Genomic DNA, 27,678 nt, shown 5'->3' with positions numbered 1-27,678 from the left:
ACACACACACACACACACACACACACACACACACACACACACACACACACACACACACACACACACACACACACACACACACACACACACACACACACACACACACACACACACACACAGAGAGAAAGAGAGAGAGAGACACACACACAGACACAAAACACAGATGCCCGACAAGGTCATTAATCGTAAGGTTCACTCAGACTATCATAACTCTACTTCTCTCCCTCTCTCCCTCTCTCTCTCTCTCTCTCTCTCTCTCTCTCTCTCTCTCTCTCTCTCTCTCTCTCTCTCTCTCTCGCTCTCTCTCTCTCTTTCTCTCTCTGTCTCTTTTCTGTTTTTTTTTAGCCTAAGATTTAGGTTTGCTTTACATGGTTTGATTGTGAAGTATGGGTTTGTAAATGGGATATTTTCTGGTTTTTAAAATAAAGTGTTTTTAAAATTTAAAAAAATCTCTCTCTCTCTCTCGCTCTCCCTCTCTCTCTCTCTCTCTATCTCTCTCTCTCTCTCTCTCTCTCTCTCTCCCTCAGACGGCAAGGGCAAAAGGAAGAAGAAGCGTGCTCCAAAGGAGGGCCGTGGCAAGAGGCAGAAGGAGAGGGACAGGGGAGACAAGCCTACCAAGAAGCCCAAGGGACAGAGGGGTGACAAGGGGGACGACGGAGCCAAGCCCACCAAAAAGCCCAAGGGGGAGAAGAAGAAAGGAGAGAAGGGAGGGAAGAAGAAAGGCAAGGGGAAGAAGGGACTGAGTACCACACCCATGCCCACCACAGAGATACCCACCACCAGCCCGCTCATATCCTACGATGATGAGTTCTTCACCGACTCGTACTGGGACCAAGGTTTGGAATAAAAGGCCCTTTTATTGGCACGATAAACATGTTCAATGTGAACGTTATACCGGTATGCGCACAATGAGATTCATAACATGTTACTCATCCTTACAACGTGTATGTGTTTTTTTTTCATAATATAGAATAAAACTTGCAGACCGATTCAAACTACACTCATTACCTAGGGAGCCATTTTATCTGTTCAATACAGAGTGAAACATGACTTTATTGCATTGCATTATTCTTTACTCCCTTTTACATACCATATGTCCCCCATACTCAAATAGCGGCCCGCGGGCCATTTGTGGCCCGCGGGGCATCTATTTGTGGCCCTCGAATAATTTTGAAAAAAAAAAATATATATATTATTTTTTATTTTTTTGGGGGGTCCGATCGCGCTGCCGGCTCTTATTTTGAAATCGCGCCACAGACGCTAGCCGCCCCCTCAATCAGTTTCTCCCTGCAGGCTCCAAACAGAAGTGACTATGAGGGTGGCAGAGGCTGTTGTGAGGTAGACTACAGAAGGGAAGGACGGTAGAACTTGTAAATAAATTATTTACAAAGTTCTCTTTGCCTCGTTTTTGAAAGTAATGGTCCACATTTCATTGCATACAGTGTGTTAGGACTTCGAATTGGTTTAGCACTAGCTGTAGCTAGTTGCTAACACAAATGAAGGCAAATTGTGTTTGAGCTCTGCTGGCAGCTAACTAGGGGTAACCTACTTAAAAACGAATTGCTTGATAAACTTTTCACACTTTTAAACAGTCCCCAAATAGTTCGTTTGGAAAGCTAAGCCCCTCATAAGATTTCAAACAAAGTTATGAGCAACTTGATGATTTATTATTGGCTATTGCATTTAATCAACATTGCATCAATGTGCCATTTTCTTGTTGGCAAAACCTGGTGTCCTCCTATCTATGTGTCCTCTTTGTTGGGTCCATTATTGCATCTGATTCTCATTATGCATGTGAGAGCGGCATAAACAAAGTCATAATAAGCAACATTTGTTTGAAAAGTGTTATCTTCAGGCTTATTGGTTTTCTCACTAAGAAATAAATGTTTATGAATGTAGTCTGCAAATATAGGCTAATCTTATGTCATTTAAAAAAGATAATCTTATGTCATTTAAAAAAAAATACTGAAGGGTGGGTGGCAATGACAGCAAGGCAGGCACCTCACCCCACAGTGCTCCAGAAATGTTCTCCCATCCTGTCACTGGAAACTAAATATCTGCTGTGGGTGTGAGTGCGTGTGTTTTGTGATTACAAAGGCCTTATCATTTTTTATTTTTTTTTTAAATAATTTTTTTGGTGGGGGTCGTGTCGTGTCAGCCCGGCCCGGCCCTTTATTGGGAGGAATTTTGAAAAACTGTCCCTCGGGGACTTTTAATTGAGTACCCCTGCCATATATCTTGTAGCATATACGAAATTTGTATAACTACTGTACGTATGTTTTATATTGTGGCATGACCATGTGACGTTTTTTATTTGAATCATCCCTACTGTATTTAGACCATAAAGCATGGGGAAAAAATTGGGCAGCACGAACAGCAGAAAACATCATTCCATTTATTCGTTTCATCCTTTGTGTGATTCCAATGTTTTTCAGAGTACTATGACGCCACCACTAAAGCCAGCAGAGTAGAGGTGCCAACGGAGGCCCCCACAGACCCCCCCACAGACCCCCCAGTGGACTCTGTGACTGACCCCATCTACACCATCGAGGCCGACACGGAGGAGTACGCCTACCCAGACCCTGGTGAGCAACTTTCAACAGCAGGTCAAAAAGTTAGGAAAAGGGTACTGTGGTGCAGTGTACTACTACTAACATGCACGTACCATATCATGGCAACACTGCCCACAGGGACCTGGGTTCGAATCCAGCCTGGGGCATTCCTCAACCCTTTACCCATCTCTCTATAACTGGACTTCTTTTTGGACAACTCAAGCACCAACAGAGAGCCCCAGTTGCTTATAAGTAAGCATGACAGAGATGTTTCAGAGCCATACTCTTACATCTGGCAAGGCAAGGCAAGGCAAGGCAAGTTTATTTGTATAGCGCATTTCATACACAGGTGCAACTCAATGTGCTTCACAAATAAATAAATGCAAAAAGAAAGGAAACAAGACAGAAGCAAATTAGAGTCAAAGAAAATTAAAACATTAAGATAAAACATATCAGGTTAAGCAATTGGACTTGCTTTTGGATCACTTTGGTGAAGCTCCAAAAACCCTTAAAACAGTTGTTTACAACATGGCTCCTTAGGCCACCTTGACCTGGATGAAGTCGAATACTTCAACTCAACACAGCTTACAGCCCAAGCCCTGTGTCCTGCTGAGGCTGCCTGAGTTATAACCTTCACTGTGGGGAAGAAGGAGGCCTCTCCTCTGGTCTCCTCTACTCAGGGCCGGTGACAGTCTTGATTAGGCCCAGGGAATAAAACATATGATAGGGCCCCCCTCTCAATACATACAATGACTTGAAGACCCAATTCTGGGCCCCCTCTCTCCCTGGGCCCGAGACAACATACCCTTCTGTCCCCCCTTGTCGGCGGGCCTGCCTCTCCTCTCCAGTCCCCAGCAGCCTCACAGTAATGCAGGACACCTAAATCACTCTGGTCATGGTGGTGGTGGTGGTGGGGCTTTAAAGACGGTGGAGAGACCACAGAGGTATGGACTTGTTTTGAATAGAGGGGAACTGGTGGTTTGGTTTATTTGTCTAGTAGTAGGGAATGGATCGCACTCAATTTTTCTTCTTTCTTGTGGTTTTATTTTATTTTAACTTTGCAGGGACTGACATGACAGACGTTTCGGCTGCACAGAGCCTTCTTCAGTGTCACAAATTCAGTCTATTTCCTGAAGTCTTTTAAAGGAGCAACCTCCTTGTCACCTGTTTCTAATTGCTCATTAGAGATGGCGCAGCAGGTGCCCCACCACATCAAGCTTTTACGCCGTTCATTAAGTGGGGTGCCCTCTGCGCCACCTGTTGGAGCATAACAGACACTTCAACCAACAACAGTGACACAAAAGATAGAGAAGGGAGCAAACATTAAAAAACAGCCTAGCCAGTTACAGAAAACAAGTTAGTTCAAAGTCCTCATTCATGCCTTTCGGGGACATTGACTGAAGATGGTACATCCAGAATGCTTCTCTTTGTAGAAGCATCTTGTCCAAGTTGCCTCCTCTTCGTGGTGTGTGTACTTGTTCGATGCCTATACATTTTAATTCTTGAACGGTGTGGTTTTTCTCCATGAAGTGTCTGGCAACCGGTGACGTTATGTCACCTCTTCTGATGGCTGATTTATGTTCACTTAATCTAGTTTTTAATGATCTTATGGTCTTACCCACATATGACATCTGACATGGACATTGTAAAAGGTAAATCACCTTTGTAGAAGTGCACGTAATTAAAGAGTCGATTTTATAAACTTTTCCTGTTTGATGATTTGTAAATGAATTTGTTTTTAGAATATGCGGGCAAGCCGCACAATTTCTACACGGGAAACATCCTTTTATGAAGGAAGCTCTTTTGTCCTCACGAACCACGTCAGATCTCACAAGTAGGTTACTTAGATTATTGGACCGTTTGTAGGTAAATAGAGGGCGTGTAGAGAATGTATTCTTCAGAGAGGGATCTGTCGCCAAGATGTGCCAGTGTGCGTCAACAATATGTTTTATCTGTCTCGATAGGCCGTTATAAGTTAAAGCGTAATTCACAGAGAAAGGTCGCGACTGCTTTTTGGATTTCATTAAGAGTTCTGAACGCTCAGAGCATCTGACCTTCTCGTATGCCGTGGATAGCCACTGGTCTGGGTAGCCCCGTGCGCGGAAACGATTGAGTAGCGCAGTAGACTGGTTTTCAAATTCCGCGTCTGTGTCACAGATACGGCGGATCCTGTACAATTGACTTAGTGGTAAACCCCTCTTGAGTGGGACGGGGTGGTGACTATCGGCACTTAAGAGTGTGTTTTTGTCAGTGCTTTTTCGAAAGACAGTGGTTGAGATTTCGTTGTTCTGTTTAGAGATAAGAACATCTAAAAAATGAATGGACTTCAGATCCCTCTCGGATGAAAACGTAATTGTAGGTGCTCGAGAATTCAGAAAGGTGATAAAATTCAGAAGTTCACTCTCACTCCCTCCCCAAATCATGAAACAATCGTCTATGTAACGAAACCAGACCTTGACAGAACTTATGAAAGGGTTATTATAGACAAAATCCTCTTCAAACTTCCCCATAAATAAATTGGCATAGCTGGGGGCCAATGGAGTGCCCATGGCTGTGCCTTGAAGTTGTAGGTAATAATCCTTCTCAAACAAAAAGTAATTGTGTGTTAGAATAAACTCAGTAAAATCCAATATTAAATCAGCAAAGTTAAAGTCCCTGCAAAGTTAAAATAAAATAAAACCACAAGAAAGAAGAAAAATTGAGTGCGATCCATTCCCTACTACTAGATTACTTCAGAGACGCACCAACAAGACGGAAGAGCGCGGTGTGTGAAAGATAACCTAGGTTTATTTGTCTGGAATAAGTTGCTGTGTGTGTGTGTGTGTGTGTGTGTGTGTGTGTGTGTGTGTGTGTGTGTGTGTGTGTGTGTGTGTGTGTGTGTGTGTGTGTGTGTGTGTGTGTGTGTGTGTGTGTGTGTGGAGATGTGTGTGTGTGTGCCTGCGTGCGTGCGTGTTTGAGAGAGAGAGAGCATTTTCAAGGAAGTAGGTATGTTGTTGCCAAGGACTTTCTGTGTTCCTGTCTGTCTCTTGTTCTTGCCCCCCTTCTCCTCCGTGTCTGTCTGTCTATCTGTCTGTCTGTCTGTCTGTCTGTCTGTCTGTCTCTTTTTCTTTCTTTCTTTCTTTCTTTCTTTCTTTCTTTCTTTCTTTCTTTCTTTCTTTCTTTCTTTCTTTCTTTCTTTCTTTCTTTCTTTCTTATCTCTTTTTCTTCTCCCTCCCTTGTTTCTTACCTCATAGTTGTTGTTGTTCTGTATGTGTGTTTGCGTGTGTGTGCATTTGTGTGTGTGTGTGTGCGTGTGTGTGTTTGTGCATGCGTGTGTGTGTCTGCGTTGTAGAGACGGATGACTACTGGAGGCAGCCGGAGCCAGACGTGGTGCCTGAGGAGGAGGAGCAGGTGCCCCAGGTGACCCAGCCCACCACCCCGCCCGTCTTTGATGTCCTGGACAAGGAGGACGACTACTGGGACGCCACATGTAGGGGCCACTCACACATAATCCCTTTAAGTCTGCTGTTGTGTGGGCTTTACCAGGGAAGCTGACAGGGGGGGGACAAAGGGGTCATTTAGGGGCCACTCAAACATTATTCCTTTAAGTTTGCTGTTGTGTGGCCGTTGCACACGTACAGTGTCATTGCTGGCATTGGGACGACACATGTAGGGGCCCATCAAACAAAAACATTAAATTTTTGTGTTAGTTTTGTGTGCGTTGCACGTAGACATATACGCATGTACACTGGCATTGCTGTTACCAGGCGCGGATTAACGCACTGGTGTCCTAGGGACCCCCACTTGCCCCTGATTTAGCCTAGGAACTCCCATACTGCCTTTAGTTCTACACAATTGTTCCGATCTGAATCTCTGATCTAATCTCACTTGTGATTAGGTCCGGTGGTAACCAGGCAACCCCTCATTGGCCGAAAGTTAAAAATTGCAGAATTGTGACCAGATACAATATTGAAAAATTCAACTGTTGTGTTGAGTGGAGTTGATAGACGTGTTGGTAGACATCCTCATTCCTAGCTTTTATGACACTGTGTAAATTTGTCACGCAATTTGCCTTTGGGGGCAATAGTCAAGTCAAGTTGTGTGTTGTGTGTGCATTGCACATAGACATACGCACTATATTATCATTGGCAGTGCACAAATCACACCACACAGTTCCACAGTACTACATTACATTACATTGCATTGCATTTGGGCAGATGCTTTACAACCATGAGAATATCAGAAATGTAATGTCATGTACAGTAAATCACACCACAGAGTTTGACAGTACTTTCCCACGTCTCGTTTTTGGCCACTGTCTTTGAGTTGTCCCATCTGTTTCTAAGTATGTACATAGCTCCCGTGTCACTTATCGCTAGGTCTCGAGCCTTTACTTTCCTCTCTCTCGTTTTAATCCTTTGCTTTGCCTCCCTAACACCCCCCCTCTTATTACAATGCATTCCAACAGTCGAGGTTCCTGAGAACTTACCGTTTCCAGATGGCAAGGAGGTGAGCCCCACAGCGGACTGGAACTACAATATAGGTAGGTGACAATGTGCCGTTATATACTCCGTACTGTTGGTGACAGAGCTTTTTGTGTTGCTGCCCCCACGCTCTGGAACAGTCTACCTCCCAACATACGCCAGGCCCCCACACTGGCTACGTTCAAGAAGCACCTGAAATCACATCTATTCACAGAGGCATGTGGACTTTAACTTCACTGGCCCTTCCCCTGCCCCTCCATTTTTTAATACTAAGGGGGGCACTGTCGGGCTTACGATGAGGTCAAGGGGGCGTTTTGAGGCTTATCATGAGGTCTAGGGGGCGTTTGTTCAAAAAAGGTTGGGACCACTGGAGTAGAGCGACTAATGGACTCTTTACAGGAGTTTATGGCAGTTGTGTAAAGATCGTCACAAACAGACAGAGACTGATAGGCGGAACACACATACAGTAGGCCAACTGTATACAACAACAATATGCACACGAGCATGAAGACTTATGTGTGTGCACTCACACACACATAGTACACACATAGCAGGCTACACACACACACACACACACACACACACACACACACACACACACACACACACACACACACACACACACACACACACACACACACACACACACACACACACACACACACACACACGCTCTGTCAACATTATGACAGATTTCTCAGACGCTTGTTTTGAGCGCCTGCAACAAAATGTCATCAGTGCAGGAGCCGAAGCGCTTGTAAATGTTCATTTAAGACTTGAGTAAGCAAATAAAATAAAAGAGCTGGTGGAGTTGGCCTGCAGGACTCTTGTACCCACCTAAACACAAACACAAACGCGTGTGCGCCCGCACACACACGTGGGCACACACACACACACACACACACACATGCGCACACACACACATACACACACACACATGCGCACACACACACACACACACACACACACACACACACACACACACACACACACACACACACACACACACACACACACACACACACACACACACACACACACACACACACACACACACACACAGATGGAATAGGCGAGGAAAAAAGCTCACACGAACACACACACACACATACACACACATACACATGAAATGGGCAAGGAAAATGCACACACACGTGCATGCATGCACACACACGCACGCACGCACATACACACACACACACACAGCCAACCTCAGTTGTGGCTTTTTCCCCCAAGTGTGCTCACAGACAGCGTGCCTACTCCTCCCTATCCCTGAGTGCTACTGTAAATGCAGAATGAAACACCGCTAGCGTCTAACTCCACAAAACCTTCTACACCCCGCGTCTGCACAAATCTCTTTAAATTACAGCCTGTGTTGTCGCGGCAGCCTTAACGAAGTGGGTTTCATTTGAAATGGGGGGAGGATGCTAGAGGTGAGGGGACAGGGCTGGACTGGCCATCTGGCATAGCGAGCATTTCCCGGTGGGCCCTGCACCCTCGGGCCCCCTATTTTCAGAAATGTAAAAAAAATAAATACGTTTTGGCCCCTGAGGGTGCGGGGCCCACCGGTGACTCAGTTCTACGCCGCTAATAATGAGGGGCCCCTTTACTGTAAGCCAAAAGTGCCCGGGCCCTATTTCTCCCCCAGCTCAGCCCTGGTGAGGGGGGAAGGGTGTCGCCCTGCTCACCATTTGTGGCCTGGATCTAAAGGGTTGCAGCTGGGTCTGGGTCTGGGTCTGTGATGGAGCTCTATGGTGTTACAGTATAAGCTTTTCTTTAAAGTGTGCCAGCTGTGTTTTGACTTTGGTCTTTGTCTTGGTCTGCTCTCTTTTTATTATGTCGGCACGGCAGAGGAGCCAACCTCTTCACCCGATGAGAATAAGTGGTACGACTATGACTACGGTAGGTGCTGCTGTACCATTAAACGTCCTTAAGGAAGAAAAATCCGCACTCACAAACTGCGTCTCATTATTTATTTATATTACCACCATGTCCAAAAAGCAAACGCGTTTCGGCTAACAAGCCTTCATCAGTGCGTGGTTGGATTTTTCTTCCTTAAGTTGACGCTTTTTATCTCGCACCCATCTCGCACGTCCTTTGCCAATACCATTAAACGTCCTCTCAAATTATTATGCGTGGTTTTATAGCACCGGTGTAGTAGGGACAAGTACTACATTACACACAGTCTATGTGTATATTATACATTATGTCTTTTGTGTTTTTAGGGAGTAGACTACAACATAAGCATAAGTAATTACCACCTACGTAGCTCCTTTAAACGAAAAGATGCACAAAAACAGTCAATGTCCAAAACTGTAAGATACGTTAAAAGTTAGAGAAAATTGTAAGACAAAATTGAGAACACAGATCGTCACAGACAAAATTGAGAATACAGACAGTCAGACAGATAGACAGATAGATAGATAGATAGATACACTGTAGATAGATAGATAGATAGATAGATAGATAGATAGATAGATAGATAGATAGATAGATAGATAGATAGATAGATAGATAGATAGATAGATAGATAGATAGATAGATAGATAGATAGATAGATAGATAGATAGAGATGAGCAGAGAAAACAGTTGAAGAAAATAAAAGACAACACAAGAAAAGATGGGAAATAGAGATGAAAAGAAAATTGCACAGTGGCCCTTCACACCACAGGGGCCAACCAGCCCCTCCAGCTAGTGATCATGTGACCACATGCAGGCTGCACGCTATGGAGAAGTTCCTCACTCTCACTCCCTTGCAGTACATTCACAGTAGACATGACACAACCTTACAGTACAATGGTGCAGCTGTGTTTCTGAAATCCTCCTCTGCACTCCTCTGTCATAGATCTGACTGCATCAGGGCCGGCACTATTCATAGGCAGACTAGGCGGTCGCCAAGGGCACCAAATGTCCTGGGGGGGCACCAAGGCCCACAGCATTACAATATTAAGCTAAATAAAGCATTAAACTTTACATTTAATGGGCACTCAGTGTATACATACTACATGGTACTGGATCAGCTGTGCTTTATCAGATGTATGACACCTTGTTTACAGATGTCAATGTCAAATTCCACAAAAAGGAAAGATTGGTGCTCGCCTAGGGCACCAAATAGCTTAGAACCGGCCCTGGGCTGCATGCGTGTGAGCAAACTCAACTCGTATACAACCCAGTCTTCAATTCATCTGTCTGACGACCATGAAATACCATTCTGTCAGGGGGGGAAACATTCAAAACACTATACGCTATACAGTACAAACAATATACGACGTAAAACTAGCCAGCCCGTCAAACAAGCACAGGCATTGAGTCTCCTGAAGCAAGTGTAATTTGTCAGTGTGTATAGCAAAGCTGAGTTAAAGGTCTGGGCATGTCCGCATCTAGTTCCAGCGTCATGCAGACATGGAGGAAAATGGTATTTTATGTCTTCTGAAAGTCATTTGAATTTCATCTAAAAAAAAAAAACAATTCAGAACATTCTCTTTGGAAACGAAAAGATTGTATTTTATGCACAAGAAAATAACAGACAGGGGGGTTTTTTTTGCAAAAAGATATTGGCCCATAAAAGTGGTTGTGTGCACAATTCAGTGACCCATCAATCTTTTCACTGGATTTTCTTTTGGCTTCTGAGGGCTATACTCTTTTTAAGCTGGAGTTGACACTCACACTTATCTTGGAAGTGTTGATGCTGTTTCTAAAGCTTATCCTTGTGCTTGTTTTCTTTTCTACAGACAGGAAACTGGCAGAGAGGAAGGAGAAAGGTAAATCACAGCATATTTTTCAATCTTTCCAAATGCCTGATCAGTATTTCAACTCTTAGATTAGACTATGTGTATCAAAACAAATTGCTCTCCTTATGAGGTGTTTTTGCCACTGGGTGGCTGGTTTGTTTGGCCATGTTGCTGCATCAGTTTATAATAAAAAGGACTTTACAGTAAATCACAATAAAGAACCTTTAAAAATGTTATACCCTCACATTTTACAAGTTAATAATAGAAAGGAATTAACAGTAATACTCACTCCACAGCAAAGACTTTCTAGTGGCTCATTTGATGGTTCAAATGTGAAGGTATTGTATGTAACATTTTAAAGGGTTCATTATTTAAATTTGTGCTGTCCTTTCACAATTCATATTTTTACCACCAATTTCAAGTATTGTTATTGCCTTAACATTTTATGAAATATGGTCCAACATCCATGTTCATGCACCTTCCTCTCCCGAATAGGCTACATACACTGTTCTGAATTTCCTTTGTTTTTGCTGCTCGCTATGATATGAAATGAAATGAAAAAAACTCACAACAGCCACAGGAATCACTGCTCAACCCTTATCAACTCCTTTTAGGATTTTTCCACAGTTCTTCTAGACGTTGAATTGAACATTGTACAGCTCCCATAGTAGAACTTGGTGTTAAAATCTCACATAGTGCTTGTAACATCATGGTTAGAACTTACATTTTGCCAAAAAATGTAATCATGTAGGCCTATGCATAAGTGATAGTACTCCTCAAAGGGTTAATAGAAGAATAGAGTAGAGTAGATTATAGTAGGTATTCATTATGAGTTAATGAAGGGAGGAAAATCTTACAGTACACTTTGGCCCTCAAAGAGAAACCAAGGCAAATGTCACTTGTGTTCAGAGCAGCTTGTTTAGATCTGCGAGACAGAGGCTGTATATTTTGCCACGATACAAATTAGCGTATAATGAGACAGCAGAAGCTTCAAAAGAGATAGTTAAACTGTATTTTTCTTTTCAATCCTATAGTCCAGTCAGTGTGTCTTCTCTCAACTGAGTTCACTGCCAGCTATGTGAAGCCTAGGGGACAAATGGGAGTCAGATGGCTGCTTTGAGTCGCAGTATTGGCTCCATCAGAAGCGCCTGTCTGAGACTCTTTTCTCTGCTTCTTAATGACTATAAATATATATGGGACCAACATGTTGGGCCCAAAAATAAAGTAAATGAGGTCTTCCGGATGAAGAACGGTTTGTTCTTGATCTGAGACCACCAATCTTCTTTGATGTGCTTCTCTGCTGGCAAACAAAGAACACAAGTTGGGGAGAATTTGAGGAGCAATATAATGCTTTTTCCACAAAGACTTTTTTATTTGTTTTGCTTTAGAAAGTTCCTCAGCAACTAGCCTACCTCGAATGATTCAGAATCAGGGGTGTGTTTCTCGACAGCGCCGTTGCTAACTAAGTTGGTAACTTACTTGGTTGCAATGCAATTTCCCATTGGCAACCTACTAAGTTGCTAACTGGTTAGCAATGATGCTGTTAAGAAATGATATCCAGTATAGGACATGCATAAAGCCACAGTAGAAGAGATAGAGAGCGGTAAACAAGAGAGCGTAAGAGTGTGGAGTTAGAGAGCGGGGGGTTTTCATGAGGGGGCTGGATCGGAATGCAATGCTCATTTATCTGGAGTCCAGCCACTGGCCTGGGCGGTGGATTACTGAACTCACTGGCTCACCACTCACTCTCTCTGCGTGTGTGTGTGTGTGTGTGTGTGTGTGTGTGTGTGTGTGTGTGTGTGTGTGTGTGTGTGTGTGTGTGTGTGTGTGTGTGTGTGTGTATTTGTGTGTGTGTGCACGCGTGCGTGCGTGTGTGACTGTGTGCATGCATGCACTCAGTGTACATCTCTTGACCCAAAACTGTGAACATAAGTCATAAATCAGTTTTTATCAGACACTGTTCTTCACCCAGTGCCCGGGCGGTAATTGTCCCAGTGTGTGTACTCCAATGATAAAATCCTCCTGCTTTTTTTTTTTAAGCGCTAGGCTACACGCACCACTGGGAGTATTTAGTGGACCATGGTCTGTCTCACGTTCTGCTCGACGCAGATCAACATTAGGTCATTCTATTCCACAAATTCAGCACAATCATCGGCAGGCGCTTGCAGGGCCGCATTAAGAAAACGCTGGGCCCCTAGGCTACAGGTTCCTGTAGGCCCCCACAGAAGACATTTTTTTCAACAGGATTGCCTCATTATTCCAAACCAAGAGGAGTATTAATAGGAATTAAAACTGTACCTGACATGGCAGACTAATTTATCAAAACCACATCTTGTCACATATCTGTAGTTATGTTGGTTTTGTCCCCCTTTGGCCAACTGGGTGCCCCTTGGCAGTGGGGGCCCCTAGGCTGCAGTCATATCTAGACTGTGTGTTAATCCGGCTCTGGGCGCGTGCTATTTGAGCTGGGTATTTCAGCTCAAGGATCCTTGGGGCCCTCTTTGAAAAAAAGAAAACACTGTTTAATTTGGCCTTCGTTCCACATTCTTTCATTCATAACACCCCCTAAAGGCTTTGGTTCAGATTGAATCAGCATAACACAAACAAAATACACTATCCACAAAACATTATTATACCATAAATATTCACCGGAAATAATATCATGATTGTTAATCATTGTTTGACGATCAGCAGACCGATACTATAGTTAGGAGGAAAAAAGCAGGCATAAAATCCTCAGACAACCTGATAGAGCATTTGTATCCCCTTGATTTCTGTAGAAAATATGTATGTTTACAGTCAGCAACTTTGTTTATTTACTGAAGGGACCTGTCAGCTATTGTCAGCTGGAGTGAACATCCATGTCGGCACATTTAATTAGTAGGATTATTTTCTTTGTGTGTCACTCATACTTTGTATGATCGCTTTGGCAATGTGAATGTCTCATTCATCATGCCAATAAAGCATCACTGAACTCAATTGACTATTTACTGTCTATTATCAGTCCTAGAGGGACACATTGACAGTGGCATCAACAGAAACCAGGGGGTATTCATAAGTGGATGAATCCCTACCATGATTTTGAGGGTTGAAAGAAAGAAAGAAAGAAAGAAAGAAAGAAAGAAATAAAGAAAGAAAGAAAGAAAGAAAGAAAGAAAGAAAGAAAGAAAGAAAGAAAGAAAGAAAGAGAAAAGGAAGAAATAAAAGACAAGGAAACAGAGAAGAAAAAACTATGAAAAAGAACATGAAGAAGCAGGATTCCAATCTGGGTTCAAAATAACTTTTTGGTGTCGCTTCAAGCGTGAACATGCCTATTGCTTCAGAGATGAGATGATGATCAAGGCTTTATTATATGTTATGCTGTACAGCAAAAAAAGCACATGTACAGCATCTGTGTCTAATCAATGACACATCTCATTGGCAGAGGAGAGACAGAAGAAACTGGAGGAGGAGAGGCAGAGGAGGTTGAAGACGCCACGTGTCTACAAGGACCCCAAAAGTGAGTAGAACCATCAAACAACCTTAGCTAAACATTTGGCCAACCTCTCCAAATGGTCTCTTCAGCACATTGCAACAAACAAAAACATGCAACAAGCACAAAAAAATAGTTTAAGATCTTATCTCGCACCCCTCAGTGGAGTTAATATCATGTGTGCACATATCAAAGAAAATGTGTTTGGAATGGGATTTTGCCAAAGCTTTGTCCCAGTTAAGACAGCTGGTCCTGCTGTTTGGAACTGTCCAACAACAAAAACAGAGAAGAACACTCAGTATTTTCATCAAACACATACTTGGAATTATCCATCCGATTTTTACTTTGAACCGTTTAAATCATAGAATATATTCTCATAATAGTTTTCTCTTCCACCCAGAACAACAGAATCTTGATATTGGACTGTTACGGAGTCTGCCCTGGAATATTTTGATATTTCACAGTAATTGGGAAATCCCACTGGGTTCAAAATTAGGCTCAATTTCCTGAACAATTTCTGTGTTTTCAAAAACAAAACTAAATTGTATTCCCTTGCAGAGTGAGGAAAGTTTATTTTGGAAATTGACCCCTTTCATGTAAAATCTGGCTGACATTTTCTACACACAGTACAAACAACCTGTAACTGCAAACTGCTATGTTACATCAACATAGTCCTGGTACAATAATGCTGTCCATAAGCTGAGATAATATTGTCTGCACGCTAAGATTAGTGATGCACAGGGCTGGACTGGGATTGAAAAACAGACCAGACATTTTTGTCATCTAGACCAGCACCTCACACAGCCCCCTGCTTTACAACATTATTACGTACCGGTACATCCGCTTTCTATGCTAAAGATAGACCAATGGGCCCCCCATCTGAATTGAGGGCTCGGGTGCATTTCTCGACAATGTTGTCGCGTTGCTGTTGAGAAACGGAGTCCTGTGGGGTGCATTTCTGGAAAGCGTAGTTGTTAGCAGTTAGCAACTTTGGTAGTTGCCAATAGGAAGTTGCATTGCAACCAACAAAGAAGCTAACATAATTAGCCAGTCCCTCCAGGATTTTGCACTGGGATTTTGTGATTTTTGAGGTCAAAATGTCTGATTTTGTGGCTGCATTTTCTCATTTTTTGCAAAGATTTTGCACCCCTTTCTGGATTTTTTTGGTAACTGAAAACCACAATCAGTCTAAGCAGGCTTAAGACAAAAGAGAGAGAGATTCAGAAACATGTCCTATATAATGGAATAATAAAATATTGACAATAATAAAATATTGTCAAAAACTGCCAGAGCGTCTTATAAGCCAGTGCGTCCAATGTGTAAAAAAAATCATGGCCGCGACACTCATAAATCTCTGTCGATATTTTAGAACGACTTCTGGGGAAACGGGACTGCGCGTTATGAAAAAATACTTGTGGGTATAGCCTACCAGTAGGCTAATGAAGAGCGTTGCGGGGTACAGTAGCCAGGTTGTATGCAAGCGTTACAATGTCACCTGTTGGAAGACGCGTCTCTCTCTCTCTCTCTCGTATTGCACGCTGTTGCATATTATTTGCTTGATGCAAAGTTGTGATGGCATAGCCTACACGCTCTCGTTGACATGGTTGTGTGCATGGTTGCATGGATTCGCAAGACTTTATTGCAATAACACAGTGAAAGCGTGGAAGGGCCGTTCACTTCCTATCCACACTTCCGAATCCTTTGCGATACAGTGATTGTTATCAGAAGGCTTGTGCCTACGCATAGACATAGACCCTTAAATTACAAACATAGCGAACATTGAAAAAAGATCAGACAACGACCGTCGGGTAGCATGCTCATGAAAGCGACAGGGGAGAGTGGAGAAGTTGCTCAAAAATGTAGGCTAACGTAAGATGTTTGCTACTGTGCGACAGCACTGCATACACTTCTTCGTCATGGATAAATGGGCAACAATACTTTTTCCAGCCAGGATTGCACTGAAAAGTAGGCTACTTCTGTTAAAAAAAAAAGGGTCACGGCCGGGTGTCCGACGCCTGCGTGTATAGTGAGGGAGGGGAGGAGAGACGCGGAGCAGCTGAGATGAGGGTCGACTTGCGAAATAGCAGGCAATTATTTTTTCAATGTTTCAGTGACATATTAACAAAAATGCTTCCTATTGGTTTTCGTCTCCGGTGGTAGGCCTATTGTAGTGACATTTTTATTTTTTGACGAAAATATAAATCAATAAACATTGAATGTTGAAGGGGACAAAGGGGAAAATTTTGCGGGAAAAATGCGGCTTTACAGGAATTACGTGGCATCGTGAAATTATGCGGAATATCATTGAATTTGCATGAATCCACGCGATCGCTGAATCGCGAAAAACTGGAGGGACTGATTAGCAACTACGCTTTCCAGGAATGCACCCCTGGTCTCTGAGGAAAAAAAACAAACAAACAAATAACAACAGAAGCAGCCCTTAAGGACTGTTGGCCCCCCGGGAAAATGCCCTGCATGCCAGATGAGCAGTCCAGCCCTGGTGATGTATGGCCATGGGTTATTGTATATGTGTTGTGTTGTGTTGTGTTGTCAGTCTGCCCCCCGCTGGGTATGGAGTCTCACCGCATCACCACAGACCAGCTGCTGGCCTCCTCCATGTCCAGCCATCGCTACGGAGTGCACAGGTCACGACTCAACATGCAGGTGAACACACACACACACATGCACGCACACACGCAAGCAAACACACACACACACACACACACACACACACATGCACGCACACACGCAAGCAAACACACACACACGCACGCACGCACGCACGCCAACACCCACACACAGGGGCAAAAGCACACACGCGCAAACACACACACACATGCATACACACACACACACACACACATAACCTGCCATAACATCTACTGTCCTATCAAAGACATTTTACATTCTCTTCCTATATTTTCGCTCCTGTTCTCAATACAGGCCCTAAAAACCCATAGAAGTAGAAGTAGAAGAACAAAAGAATAACACTGGGTACCTGAGGTCTGATGATGAGTCTGCCTATGGGTTGTTCGTGTATGCCTTGTCCTGTTATAATGACATGAGCCGAGAATCGTACAGTATGTCAATAAATTGCTGATAAAGTGTCTATATTTGTGGACTGACTGCCACATTATCAAATGTGAGCATCCTGCCTACCAATATCTGGTTGTCTGGCCTGAGGCTAATGGCTGGATGTGCTTGCGTTGTGCTGTGGGTGCGTTTGTGTTGCTGTGTAGGCGTCGGGCAGTGATGACGACATGAATGGGGGCGGCTGGTGTGCCAATCCTGAGGAGAAGAACCACTGGATCGAGCTGGACGCCCGCGCCATGACCGAGTTCACGGGCATCATCACCCAGGGCCGAGACGACCCCCTCGAGTCAGTAGACTTCTTTTGTTCTCCCTTTTATATCTCCTCCTACCTGTTTCACTATTCACTAGAAAGAACAATTGAAAAGTCTAGTACAATCCTGTCTTTCATGATGAAACTGCAATTGGTAATGTTTGTTACGTACTGCTGTTCTCATATACTGTTGTCCTTAACTGCCTAAGTCCTTAACTTTGCTGCAGGAACAACTTTGTCACCTCCTACTATGTAGCCTTCAGTAATGACAGCCGTGAGTGGACCATACTCAATGACGGCTACTCTGAATGGGTAAGTTTAATACTCTGTAGTTTCAAATTTGACGTTTTTAAATAAGAACTTGATTTGACAAATTATGATTTTACATAAAAAACCACAAAGATTCATGATTTAATGAGTATCAAGAAAGCATCACCTATGATGTCAATCATTGGTTTTGTGATACTGATTTGAGGATATTTTATGTTTTTTTTTGCCTCCTTAGCTCTTCTTCGGCAATTCAGACAAGCAGACTCCGGTGATGTCCCAGTTCATGGAGCCGCACACGGCACGCTACATCCGGGTCATGCCTCAGACCTGGAACGGAACCCTCTGCATGAGGCTGGAGTTCCTGGGCTGCACTGTGCCAGGCATGATGACCTTTCATGACCTTTGACCTTTCAGCAAGGGAGGGGTTAACCAGATGTTACTTAATGGCTCAGGGTCCAACTAAAGAAAAAAAGGGGGGGTTCACAAAACATTTGGTTTTTCAGAGTGCTTCCTGTACTCAAAAAAAAGTGATTTGTTTGAGGTGCTCTTTTGGATGGGAAAACTTTGATGAAAGGATAATATTTCCAAAGCATCAGTTGTTACTCATGGGTTGACCTTTACTAAGTTATGGATATTTGGCAGTTCAATAAAAAAAAGTATATGAGAAGGTGAATTAGCTGAAGGAGATTTTTTGTAAAGTAGTCACAGAGCTACTGAGACTGTTTGCAGATGAGGTTGAGGACGAGGATTTATACAAGCTATTTAAAAAAAAAATAGCTTAGAACTAGGGGCCAATTTGAAAAAAAACTCTTCTTCTGTCTGGTAGTTTGCTTGCTTGTTTGTTTGTTTTCTGCAAACAATTATAGTTGTATGCATGTAAACACACCTCAACAAAATGAACAAAGTGTTTGCCTTTTACTGAAAGCGTGTAGCCTCCATGTGGGCCATTTTGTTTGATTTGTGGGGAGCTTGACTTCAGAGGACAGGGTGCCCTGTGGTGAGCATAATCGTCCACATCTGCGAACTCAAAGTGGATTGTAGGGTCAAATTTGTGATCTGGAATGTTGATATGTACCTTAACATTGGTTAAAGGTGGGGGAAAGCCCAATCACAGCTTTTAATTTGGTCAGTTGCAGTTGAGCCCAATTGCCATCATGTTACCTTACCTTTTGACTGTAAAGAAACCACAGAAAGTTTGCTTTGAAAGAAAGACATTATCTGTTTCAAGTTTCCTCTGAAAGAAAGACATGATCTGTTTCGTGATTGACCTAAATCTCAGTTTGCTGTTTGTTCTTGTATTGCAACATTGTGCAGATCCCATCAGCGTCTACCAGAGCCAGAATGAGGTGATACCCAGAGACGACCTTGACTACACCCACCACAGCTATCAGGACATGGAAAAGGTGAGTTGTGAGTGCATCTGGTAAACTAAATACATGGATTAAATAAATATATACCACTCAATATAAATATAAATATAAAAAATATAAACTCAAGTTTATAAATGCAGTTTTTTCACGTTTCGCTTCCAGTATAAGAACTGGTCCATGTAAAACCACTAACTGACTGAACTGATTTCTTCTGAAATGATGATGGCTCGTTTTGTATTAAACATGTAATGGAATTAATTTGAATGAAGGACATTTTGTGTGATTTGTGTCATTATTTAAGTTACTATTAATGCCTTTGCGTGTCTTCTGCAGATGATGAAGTCCATCTCTGATGAGTGCCCCAACATCACCAGGTTCTACAGCCTGGGCAAGAGCTCCAAGGGACTGGAGTTGTATGCCATGGAGATCACTGACAACCCTGGCATACACGAAGCAGGTGGGGAAAAGACTTACGTTATCTCGGAGACTCAATGGCATTGTTATCAGTGTACTAAACAATATCAACAGCCAAACAGTCTTTATATGTCAGTGTAAATACCCATTTCACTCAACAGTGTGAAGCCATTGAACCTCGAGAAATAGCATGAGTAGAATGGAAGGCTTTGCATAGCCTACTGTAGACCTACGAAAACGTCAAGAAGAAGCCATTTAATTTAAGGACCGAAATTTCAGGTCACAGAACTGGATCACTGATGCCATGTATGCCCTGTACGCCCTGTCAGACACCTTAAGCCAGGCTCAAACTACACGACTAGCGATTGTGTGTCCGATCTTGGCGTCGGGGTGCACCGCACACTAGAAGAGAATCGCAACTGTCAATCTTGTCGCTGCTCGCAGCCACCGAGACAATGCCCGACGTTCTATTTGCAGTCGCAAATATCAAACACTGTTTGATTTCTACGATTTGCGATCGGCGACTCTTTGAGCTGCCAAAGTTCTATCTTAGAACGTCGCTCACGACGAGGAAATCTTTCCCGACAATCGCTTGCGATGGCCCTGGGGGGTAACGTTCCAGCGATTGTCGTAAGGGGGGTTTTCAGCCGAGAATCGGCGCGATAGTCGTGTAGTTTGAGCCAGGCTTAAATTTCCCTCAGGATTCACAAAAGTACTCTACTCTACTCTACTACATGATGCCATGGTCAGAAGTGGTGATCCATAGTTTTCCACAAGAGTTTAGTTGTATTAAGCTACTGTTCTTCTGTTGGGTTGGGTCAAACTCCAAAAAAGAAAGTGCCTACCACTAAAGGAGAATTCCTGCCAGGATCTTAGAAAGTCCAGGGCTGAACATAAAGAAAAATGCTGCATTGTTAGGTACTAACAAGTCAAGAGCAGTGTGAGCGATACAAATGCACTGCATTTTAAAAATGGGCAGGAATTCTCCTTTAACACCTTTGAGCCGCATGGACTTGGTGGTTGGCGGTAATTAACCAGTGCTCTCCCCCATCCTCCTTCATGACTGAGGTACCCTGAGTATGGTACCGTACCACCGCACTACCGCACTGCTCCCTTGGGGCGCCATTGAGGGCTGCCCCCTTGCACGGGTGAGGCATACATGCAATTTCGGTGTGTGCAGTGAACACTTGTGTGCTGTGGAGAGCTGTGTCACAATGACAATGAGAGTTGGAGTTTGGAAGGTTTTTTTTTTGTTTGACTTGAGTTGAATGAGAAACCTTACAGGTCACATGGTCGCCATGCGTTATGGTGTTCTGACAGACGCTGTGTGTCTTAACCCTCACAGGTGAGCCAGAGTTCCGCTACACGGCGGGTCTCCATGGTAACGAGGCCCTGGGGCGGGAGCTGCTGCTGCTGCTGATGCAGTACCTGTGTAAGGAGTACAAGGACGGCAACCCCAGAGTGCGCCGCATAGTGGAGGGCATCCGCATACACCTCGTACCCTCACTCAACCCAGATGGACAAATGGTGGCCTTTGAGAAAGTTAGTACAAATATGTTATCCTAATAACGCCTTAATGATACCAATGAGGGATTTATTTATAAATGTTGCAGTGCTTGGCCTGATTTCCTGAATTCTTGAGGCAAACATATGGAATCATTTTGTGAAATCTGTTGAGGCCTTCCAAATTACAAAGGTCAGTTGTTTTACGTGGGATGTTTAATGGTGGAACTATTATTTGTTATTACCTTGGAGTGTCGCAGTTAATACGATAATAACGTGTTAATACAACCTCATGTTATCGTCTTAAAAGTCTATCGTATAGAGCGCTGAACTGCTTTTGTTGCATTTATTTGGGGGAAAGATCACCCTTCACAACCTAGTTCTTACCCACATTAAGACTACAGTGTATAGGGAGCTAGTATTTCTTTTTTCCCATTTCATGGGCTTTCTGCACCTTTATTAAAGGATACCGTCTACCAATTTCGACATGCTCATTCATAATGCTCACACTACCCTGGACTTATCAGTACCGGGGATTTTTTTTCTTCTTTAGCCTTTTCCGAGATCCTGGTCATTATAATGGGACAACAGCATATTGAAATTGGCAGAAGTTCCCCTTTAAGACAGGACAGAGAAGACAAGACAGGAAATGTGTGGGAGAGAGAGAGAGAGAGAGACACACATGGGGAAGGGCTGGGAAATGAGCCAGGCCGGATTTGAACCCGTGTCCCCATGTACGGTATGTAAACCTGGGATGAGCAACTGGCGGCCTGGGGGTCACATGCGGCCCGCCTCCTCACTCAGTGCGGCCCATAGATAAACCATACATTAAAGAAATAATGAGCAGACTTTTATTAAACCACTAGTGAGTCAATCTGTTGAAATTATACTGTTGGCTGACAGAGAACAGTCCTATTCCATCCAAACTTTTTCGGCAGTCCCTGAGCAACTAAGTGCATCTCAAATCTGCAAGTTGTAGTCAGATCCTTGGTCATCTGGCTCTCAAATGGTCAAGATGAAAAAATGTGTCCCTCCTCATCATGAAAGTTGCCCATCCCTGGTGTAGACGGATGGATTAGCATGCTGTGGCACACAGTGTTGCCAGATTGGGCAGTCTCCTGCCCAATTGCGCTGTTTTAGGATGGCCGTCTGCAGGTTTTTGTTTTTAAAAAGGACATTGTGCTTTCTGTGGATTGATGGTCTCAGAAATAAATAGAATTTGGTTCAAATTGGGCAGGATTTAGCCGTTTTTGAGCATTTTTTGGGGGGCTAGGAATCAGCATAAACATGTAACATTTCTTGTATGCTCTGTTGTCTTCTCTTCTAATAATGCTCTTCTCTGCTGCTAGGGCTCGGAGCTGGGCAGCTGGCAGGTGGGCCACTGGACAGAGGAGGGCCATGACATCTTCCAGAGCTTCCCTGACCTCAACACAGTGCTGTGGGATGCAGAGGACAAGGGGCTGGTGCCCAAAGTGGTGCCCAATCACCACGTGCCCATCCCAGAGGGCTTCATGACCGATGCTGGCATGGTGAGAGTAAAGCACAGCTCACAGCAGGGGGCAAATGAGACACCTTTTATAGCCTAGTAAACCAGATGAACCCGCCTGGTGGCAGAAGGTAGTTTTGCCTGGTGAGTTTCGTAATATGTTAGAGCATGATTTTCATGTTTTATACCTTTGTTTGTTTTTTTTTAAAAGATTTTTTTTGGTCGTTTTCAACTTTATTGATGACAGGATAGTATGAGAGGTGGACAGGAAGAGAGACGGGGAGGGGTTGGCAAATGACACGGCCCGGGAATCAAACCCGGGTCGGCCGCATGGCAGACGAGTGCCCTACCGTTAGGCCACGGCAGGGCCTACACTTTTATGTTAACACATCTTATGTTAAACACAAAACTTATATATGCCTATCGCAAAAATGACTTAATTATCTATATTTTTACCAACATTTTCTGTGCAGACCGACAAATTAGTGACAAGAAAAACACTCGGATACATTTCTAATAAAGTTTAAATATCGTTATCGAGATATTGCATGTTGTTATCGAGTATCAAATTATTTTCTGATATCGTGCAGCCTTAATCTCAATCCAACGTTTGTGTCTACTCTGCTCCCTCCTCCAGGCCGGCCCAGAGACCAAGGCCATCATCAGCTGGATGGACGAATACCCCTTCGTGCTGGGTGCCAACTTCCAGGGTGGCGAGAGGCTGGTGGCCTACCCGTACGACATGCACCGCCTCACCAAGGAGGAAGAGGAGCGCAAGAAGAAGCAGGAGAGGTCCCGCCGGTCAGTCGACCACCCGCGCCGCCGCCAGAAGAGGCAGTACGAGGAGGAGGAGGAGGAGGAGCGGGACGACCGGCGCTGGGAGCACATCGGCTACCACCAGGAGCCCGACGAGTACCGGCGCGGCTACGGCCACCAGGAGGGAGGAGGCTACGGCCACCACCAGGAGGGCTACGGACAACACTACCCAGAGAGGTACGGCGGCTACGGCCACCACGAGAGCTACAACCAGTACCCAGAGGGCTACGGCTACCACCAGGAGAGCTACAACAACCATCACGAGAGCTACAACAGCCATCACGAGAGCTACGGGTATGGCCAGGAGAGCGATTCGGACCCCCGCTACCACGAGGGGGGTCGCGAGGGGGGCTACGGAGGGGAGGGCGAGGGCGAGCGCGAAGCTTACGGGGCCGAGGGTGGATACGGAGGCGAGGCGGAGGACGAGACCAGGACCGTCGCTGACATGTCCCTGTTCCGCTGGCTGGCCGTGTCCTACGCCTCCACCCACCGCGCCATGACGCACGTCTTCCACGGGGGCTGTCACGGCGACGACCCGACCAGGGGGCAGGGCTTTGTCAACCGCGCCAAGTGGAATCCCGTCACAGGAAGTGAGTGGTGCAGGTCCAGGAGGGCACATGGGCTGGTGAATGAATGGGTGAATGAATGAATGAATGTTACTGTATATAGGACTTGAACTAAGTCCAAAAAATCAATTCACAATTCACTCGCATTCGAAAAATACAACATCAGTTCAAACATGCCGAATAGAAGCCTGTCATAGTAGGAAGTGAATGGCACTAGAAGAGCGACATGGGCTTGTTAAAGAAAAAAAAATATTACATCATAATTGACTTCAGATTTTCCCCAGGAAATAAGTGGGTGAACTTGGCAGACAGACGGGGCGTTTCAAATTGCCGTCAGACTGTCGCATGAGGAGGACATGGATCAGAGCTGCCCCCTTGTGGCTGGTTTTGTTTCGCCTGAAAATGGCTTGCACTGCAGTCAGAGACTGACATCTGTGGATTAGAAAGTCCTGTCATACAAGTAATTCACTATATCAGCTGCTCCTTGGTTGATCAAGTAATTAGTAATAACTTTTAAATCACTTTATGTAAAAGCAAGGAGATACTTTCTAACTACACAGGGGTTCCATCATCACCGCTTTTACTGTCCAAACAAAATGTTGGAAGTCTATTCTACTCTATTAGTCAAATCACAGGGCACTGTCATAAGAACCATATGAACAGTCTAGATGTGAATCCCTCTAAAGCCATTCTGTTAAAAAAAACTTCACTTATCACAAATGCACATGATTTTGCATATGAACCCTTCATATATGGCATTCCACTTTCTGAATTCAGCTTGTCCAGTCCATCTGGGCAATAATACGTGTAAAATACGGTAACTGTAGATGTAAAATACGGTAATGTATACTGGTACATTTGATTTGATTTTTAATTCCGTGTATTGGTCCCAGTCTTATGTCCTTGTCCTCTGTTAACCCCAGGTACCTGTCTTTATGTTGTTTTTATTAGCCAATTTGTTGTCTGTTGCGGATGTTTTTAAATACCTGCAATGAACCTAATTTCCCCCCTTGGGGGACAAATAAACTTATACTTGAAACATACTTTCCCCCTCTTCAGGCATGAATGACTTCAGCTACCTGCACACCAACTGCCTGGAGCTGTCCATCTTCCTGGGCTGTGACAAGTACCCTCACCAGAGTGAGCTGCGGCGAGAGTGGGAGAACAACAAGGAGGCTCTCCTCACCTTCATGGAGCAGGTACTGTACTGTAGCAGCACACACAGCACCTACCCAAGATGCCCTACGCAGCACGCACACACAGCACCTAACCAAGATACCCTACGCAGCACGCATACACACTACACAGCACCTACCCAAGATACCCTACGCAGCACGCACACACAGCACCTAACCAAGATACCCTACGCAGACCACAACTTTGAATGCATTTTTATGAGCTTTTTGTACCTTTATTTCTTGTTAGGACAGAATAGAGATTACAGGAAGTGAGTGTGGAGAGAGAGATGGGGTAGGGTTGGGAAATGACCCAGGCCAGACTCAGACCTGGGTGTCCTTGGCCATGTAAGCCCATGTGGGGGGCTTAGCGCGCTGGGTTAATGGCTACAGCTACCGCTTTATACATGTATATACAATAACTCATACAGTCAATCCGGAAAGTATGAATCACAGCGCTTCACTTTTTTCACGTTTTATTATCTTACAGCCTTATTCCAAATGCTACAAATTAATCTCTGTTGTCAAAATCCTATACAAATTATTTCATTATGACCATGTGAAAAACAAGTTGTCTTGACAGTTTTGAAAATGTATAAAAATAAAAAAAACAAAGAAATCATATTTACAAAAGTATTCACAGCCTTTGCTTAATACTTTGTAGAACCACCTTTGGCAGCCACTACATTCATTTTTTCATTTCGAAATTAAAAGGGAGGTCATCGGTGTGTGTTTCAACCTTTCAGTACATTGAAATTGTACATTTTGAGGCTACACCTGGCTACAATAGATGGGTGTGAGTTTTGAATGAAATCCTATTCAGATTTCCAATGTTGACTGCATTCATACATCCCCAAACGATGTCAGTCCCACTACCATGTTTGACTAGCCAGATGATGCACTTTTTGTGTAAAACTCGCCTTGTATACCACCACACATGCTTAACACCATCTAAAGCAAATTTGTTTATCTTGGTCTCATCAGACCACACAACATGGTTCCAGTGACCCATATCCTTGGTCTGTTCATCTCTCGAGACCAAGATAACATGTGTGATGGTAAACAAGTGAGTTTTACACAAAAAGTGCATCATCTGGCTAGTCAAGCATGGTTGTGGGACTGACATGGTTTGGGGATGTATGGATGCCGTCAACATTGGAAATCTGAATTACACCTAAAGAGGCATGCATGTCAACATGCACTATGACTACAGAAGCAGATCATGATACTCTCCATAGGATTTCATTCAAAACTCACACCCAGCTATTTTAGCCAGGTGCAGACTCAAAATGTACAATTTCAATGTACTGAAAGTTTGAAACACACACCGATGACCTCCCTTCTAATTCCTTTTTGAATGTAGTTGCTGCCAAAGGTGGTTCTACAGAATATTAAGCAAAGGCTGTGAATACTTTTGTAAATATTATTTCTTTGTTTTTTATTATTATACATTTTCAAAACTGTCAAGACAACTTGTTTTTCACATGGTCATAATGGAATAATTTGTGTAGGATTTTGACAACAGAGATTCATTTGTAGCATTTGGAATAAGAAAATAAAATGTGAAAAAAGTGAAGCGCTGTGAATACTTTCCGGATTGACTGTATAATACCAATTCTAATATTACTACTTCTGTAATATTAGGGAAGGAGAGGGGGGAAGTTTTGTAACAAGATCTTTGCATTTCAAGTCCTCTATTGATCTTTCAAAAAGAAATAAGTTTACCGCACGTTTTGCTCTTTTATTAATAAAACAGCAAAGAGTCAAAACAAGTGTGCGATAAACTTTCTTTTTCAAGTACTGAATACTCTTGCGTTCACCAGCATCTATAGAAGCTGTGCATGGATCTTTGACCTTTCCCTCTGTTGATGTGTTGTAGGTGCACCGTGGGATCCGTGGCATGGTGAAGACCAAAGATGGGGAGCCCCTCAATAATGCCACCGTGTCTGTGGAGGGCATCAACCACGACATCACAACCGGTGTGGAAACCCCTTACTACTCTTGTCCAAAAATGTCTAAATCCCCATTCAGCAGTGAAAAACTGTAGCCATGGCAGACATCCCAAGTTTAAAAAAAAAACTTTTTTCAGGGAGATGCCTTTATTTCTGACAGGACAGTGGAGGAGAGACAGGAAATGAGCAGGGAGAGAAAGACGGCGAAGGGTCTGCAAATAACACGGGCCGGAATCGAACCCAGGTCGCCAGCGCCCTAACGTTAGGCCACAGCGGGGCCAGACACCTTAAAACTTAAACCTCACCGTTTTGTATGGAAACCTGAAGTCATTTTTTCTGCTTTTACTTCAAGTATTTTTGGGAGATTTTCAGGCCTTTATTTTTGTTTATTCGAGATAGGACAGTGAAGGTGGCGACAGGAAGCGAGTTGGGAGGGAGAGACGGTGAAGGTTCGGCAATGGGCCCAGGTCCAAATCGAACCCAGCTCGGCCGCAAATAGTGCCCCACCGTTAGCGTCATGGTAGGGATTGACAGTTCTGACACAACCATGTCATGAAGCAGATGC

The 27,678-nt window shown here is 43.8% G+C and overlaps 1 protein-coding gene across 1 annotated transcript in view; it reads left to right on the top strand.

Annotated features, from left to right (window-relative positions):
* Window positions 1–27,678, top strand: part of aebp1b (AE binding protein 1b) — a 44,850-nt gene that overhangs the window by 15,325 nt on the left and 1,847 nt on the right. The window contains exons 2-19 of the mRNA XM_063195332.1: window positions 528–836; window positions 2,436–2,585; window positions 5,884–6,021; window positions 7,000–7,074; window positions 8,867–8,917; window positions 10,747–10,776; window positions 14,171–14,245; window positions 16,773–16,882; window positions 17,458–17,597; window positions 17,789–17,873; window positions 18,067–18,211; window positions 19,146–19,234; window positions 19,535–19,658; window positions 20,961–21,157; window positions 22,468–22,647; window positions 23,242–24,010; window positions 25,046–25,185; window positions 27,041–27,140. Coding sequence (XP_063051402.1) covers window positions 528–836; window positions 2,436–2,585; window positions 5,884–6,021; window positions 7,000–7,074; window positions 8,867–8,917; window positions 10,747–10,776; window positions 14,171–14,245; window positions 16,773–16,882; window positions 17,458–17,597; window positions 17,789–17,873; window positions 18,067–18,211; window positions 19,146–19,234; window positions 19,535–19,658; window positions 20,961–21,157; window positions 22,468–22,647; window positions 23,242–24,010; window positions 25,046–25,185; window positions 27,041–27,140 — 2,907 coding nt within the window. The remainder of the gene's footprint in view (window positions 1–527; window positions 837–2,435; window positions 2,586–5,883; window positions 6,022–6,999; window positions 7,075–8,866; window positions 8,918–10,746; window positions 10,777–14,170; window positions 14,246–16,772; window positions 16,883–17,457; window positions 17,598–17,788; window positions 17,874–18,066; window positions 18,212–19,145; window positions 19,235–19,534; window positions 19,659–20,960; window positions 21,158–22,467; window positions 22,648–23,241; window positions 24,011–25,045; window positions 25,186–27,040; window positions 27,141–27,678) is intronic.

The sequence above is a fragment of the Engraulis encrasicolus genome, chromosome 3 (assembly GCF_034702125.1).
Source record: "Engraulis encrasicolus isolate BLACKSEA-1 chromosome 3, IST_EnEncr_1.0, whole genome shotgun sequence".
In the NCBI taxonomy this organism is placed as follows: Eukaryota; Metazoa; Chordata; class Actinopteri; order Clupeiformes; family Engraulidae; genus Engraulis; species Engraulis encrasicolus.
Note: the sequence above shows the minus strand (reverse complement) of the source record. Positions and strands in the feature narration are given on the sequence as shown.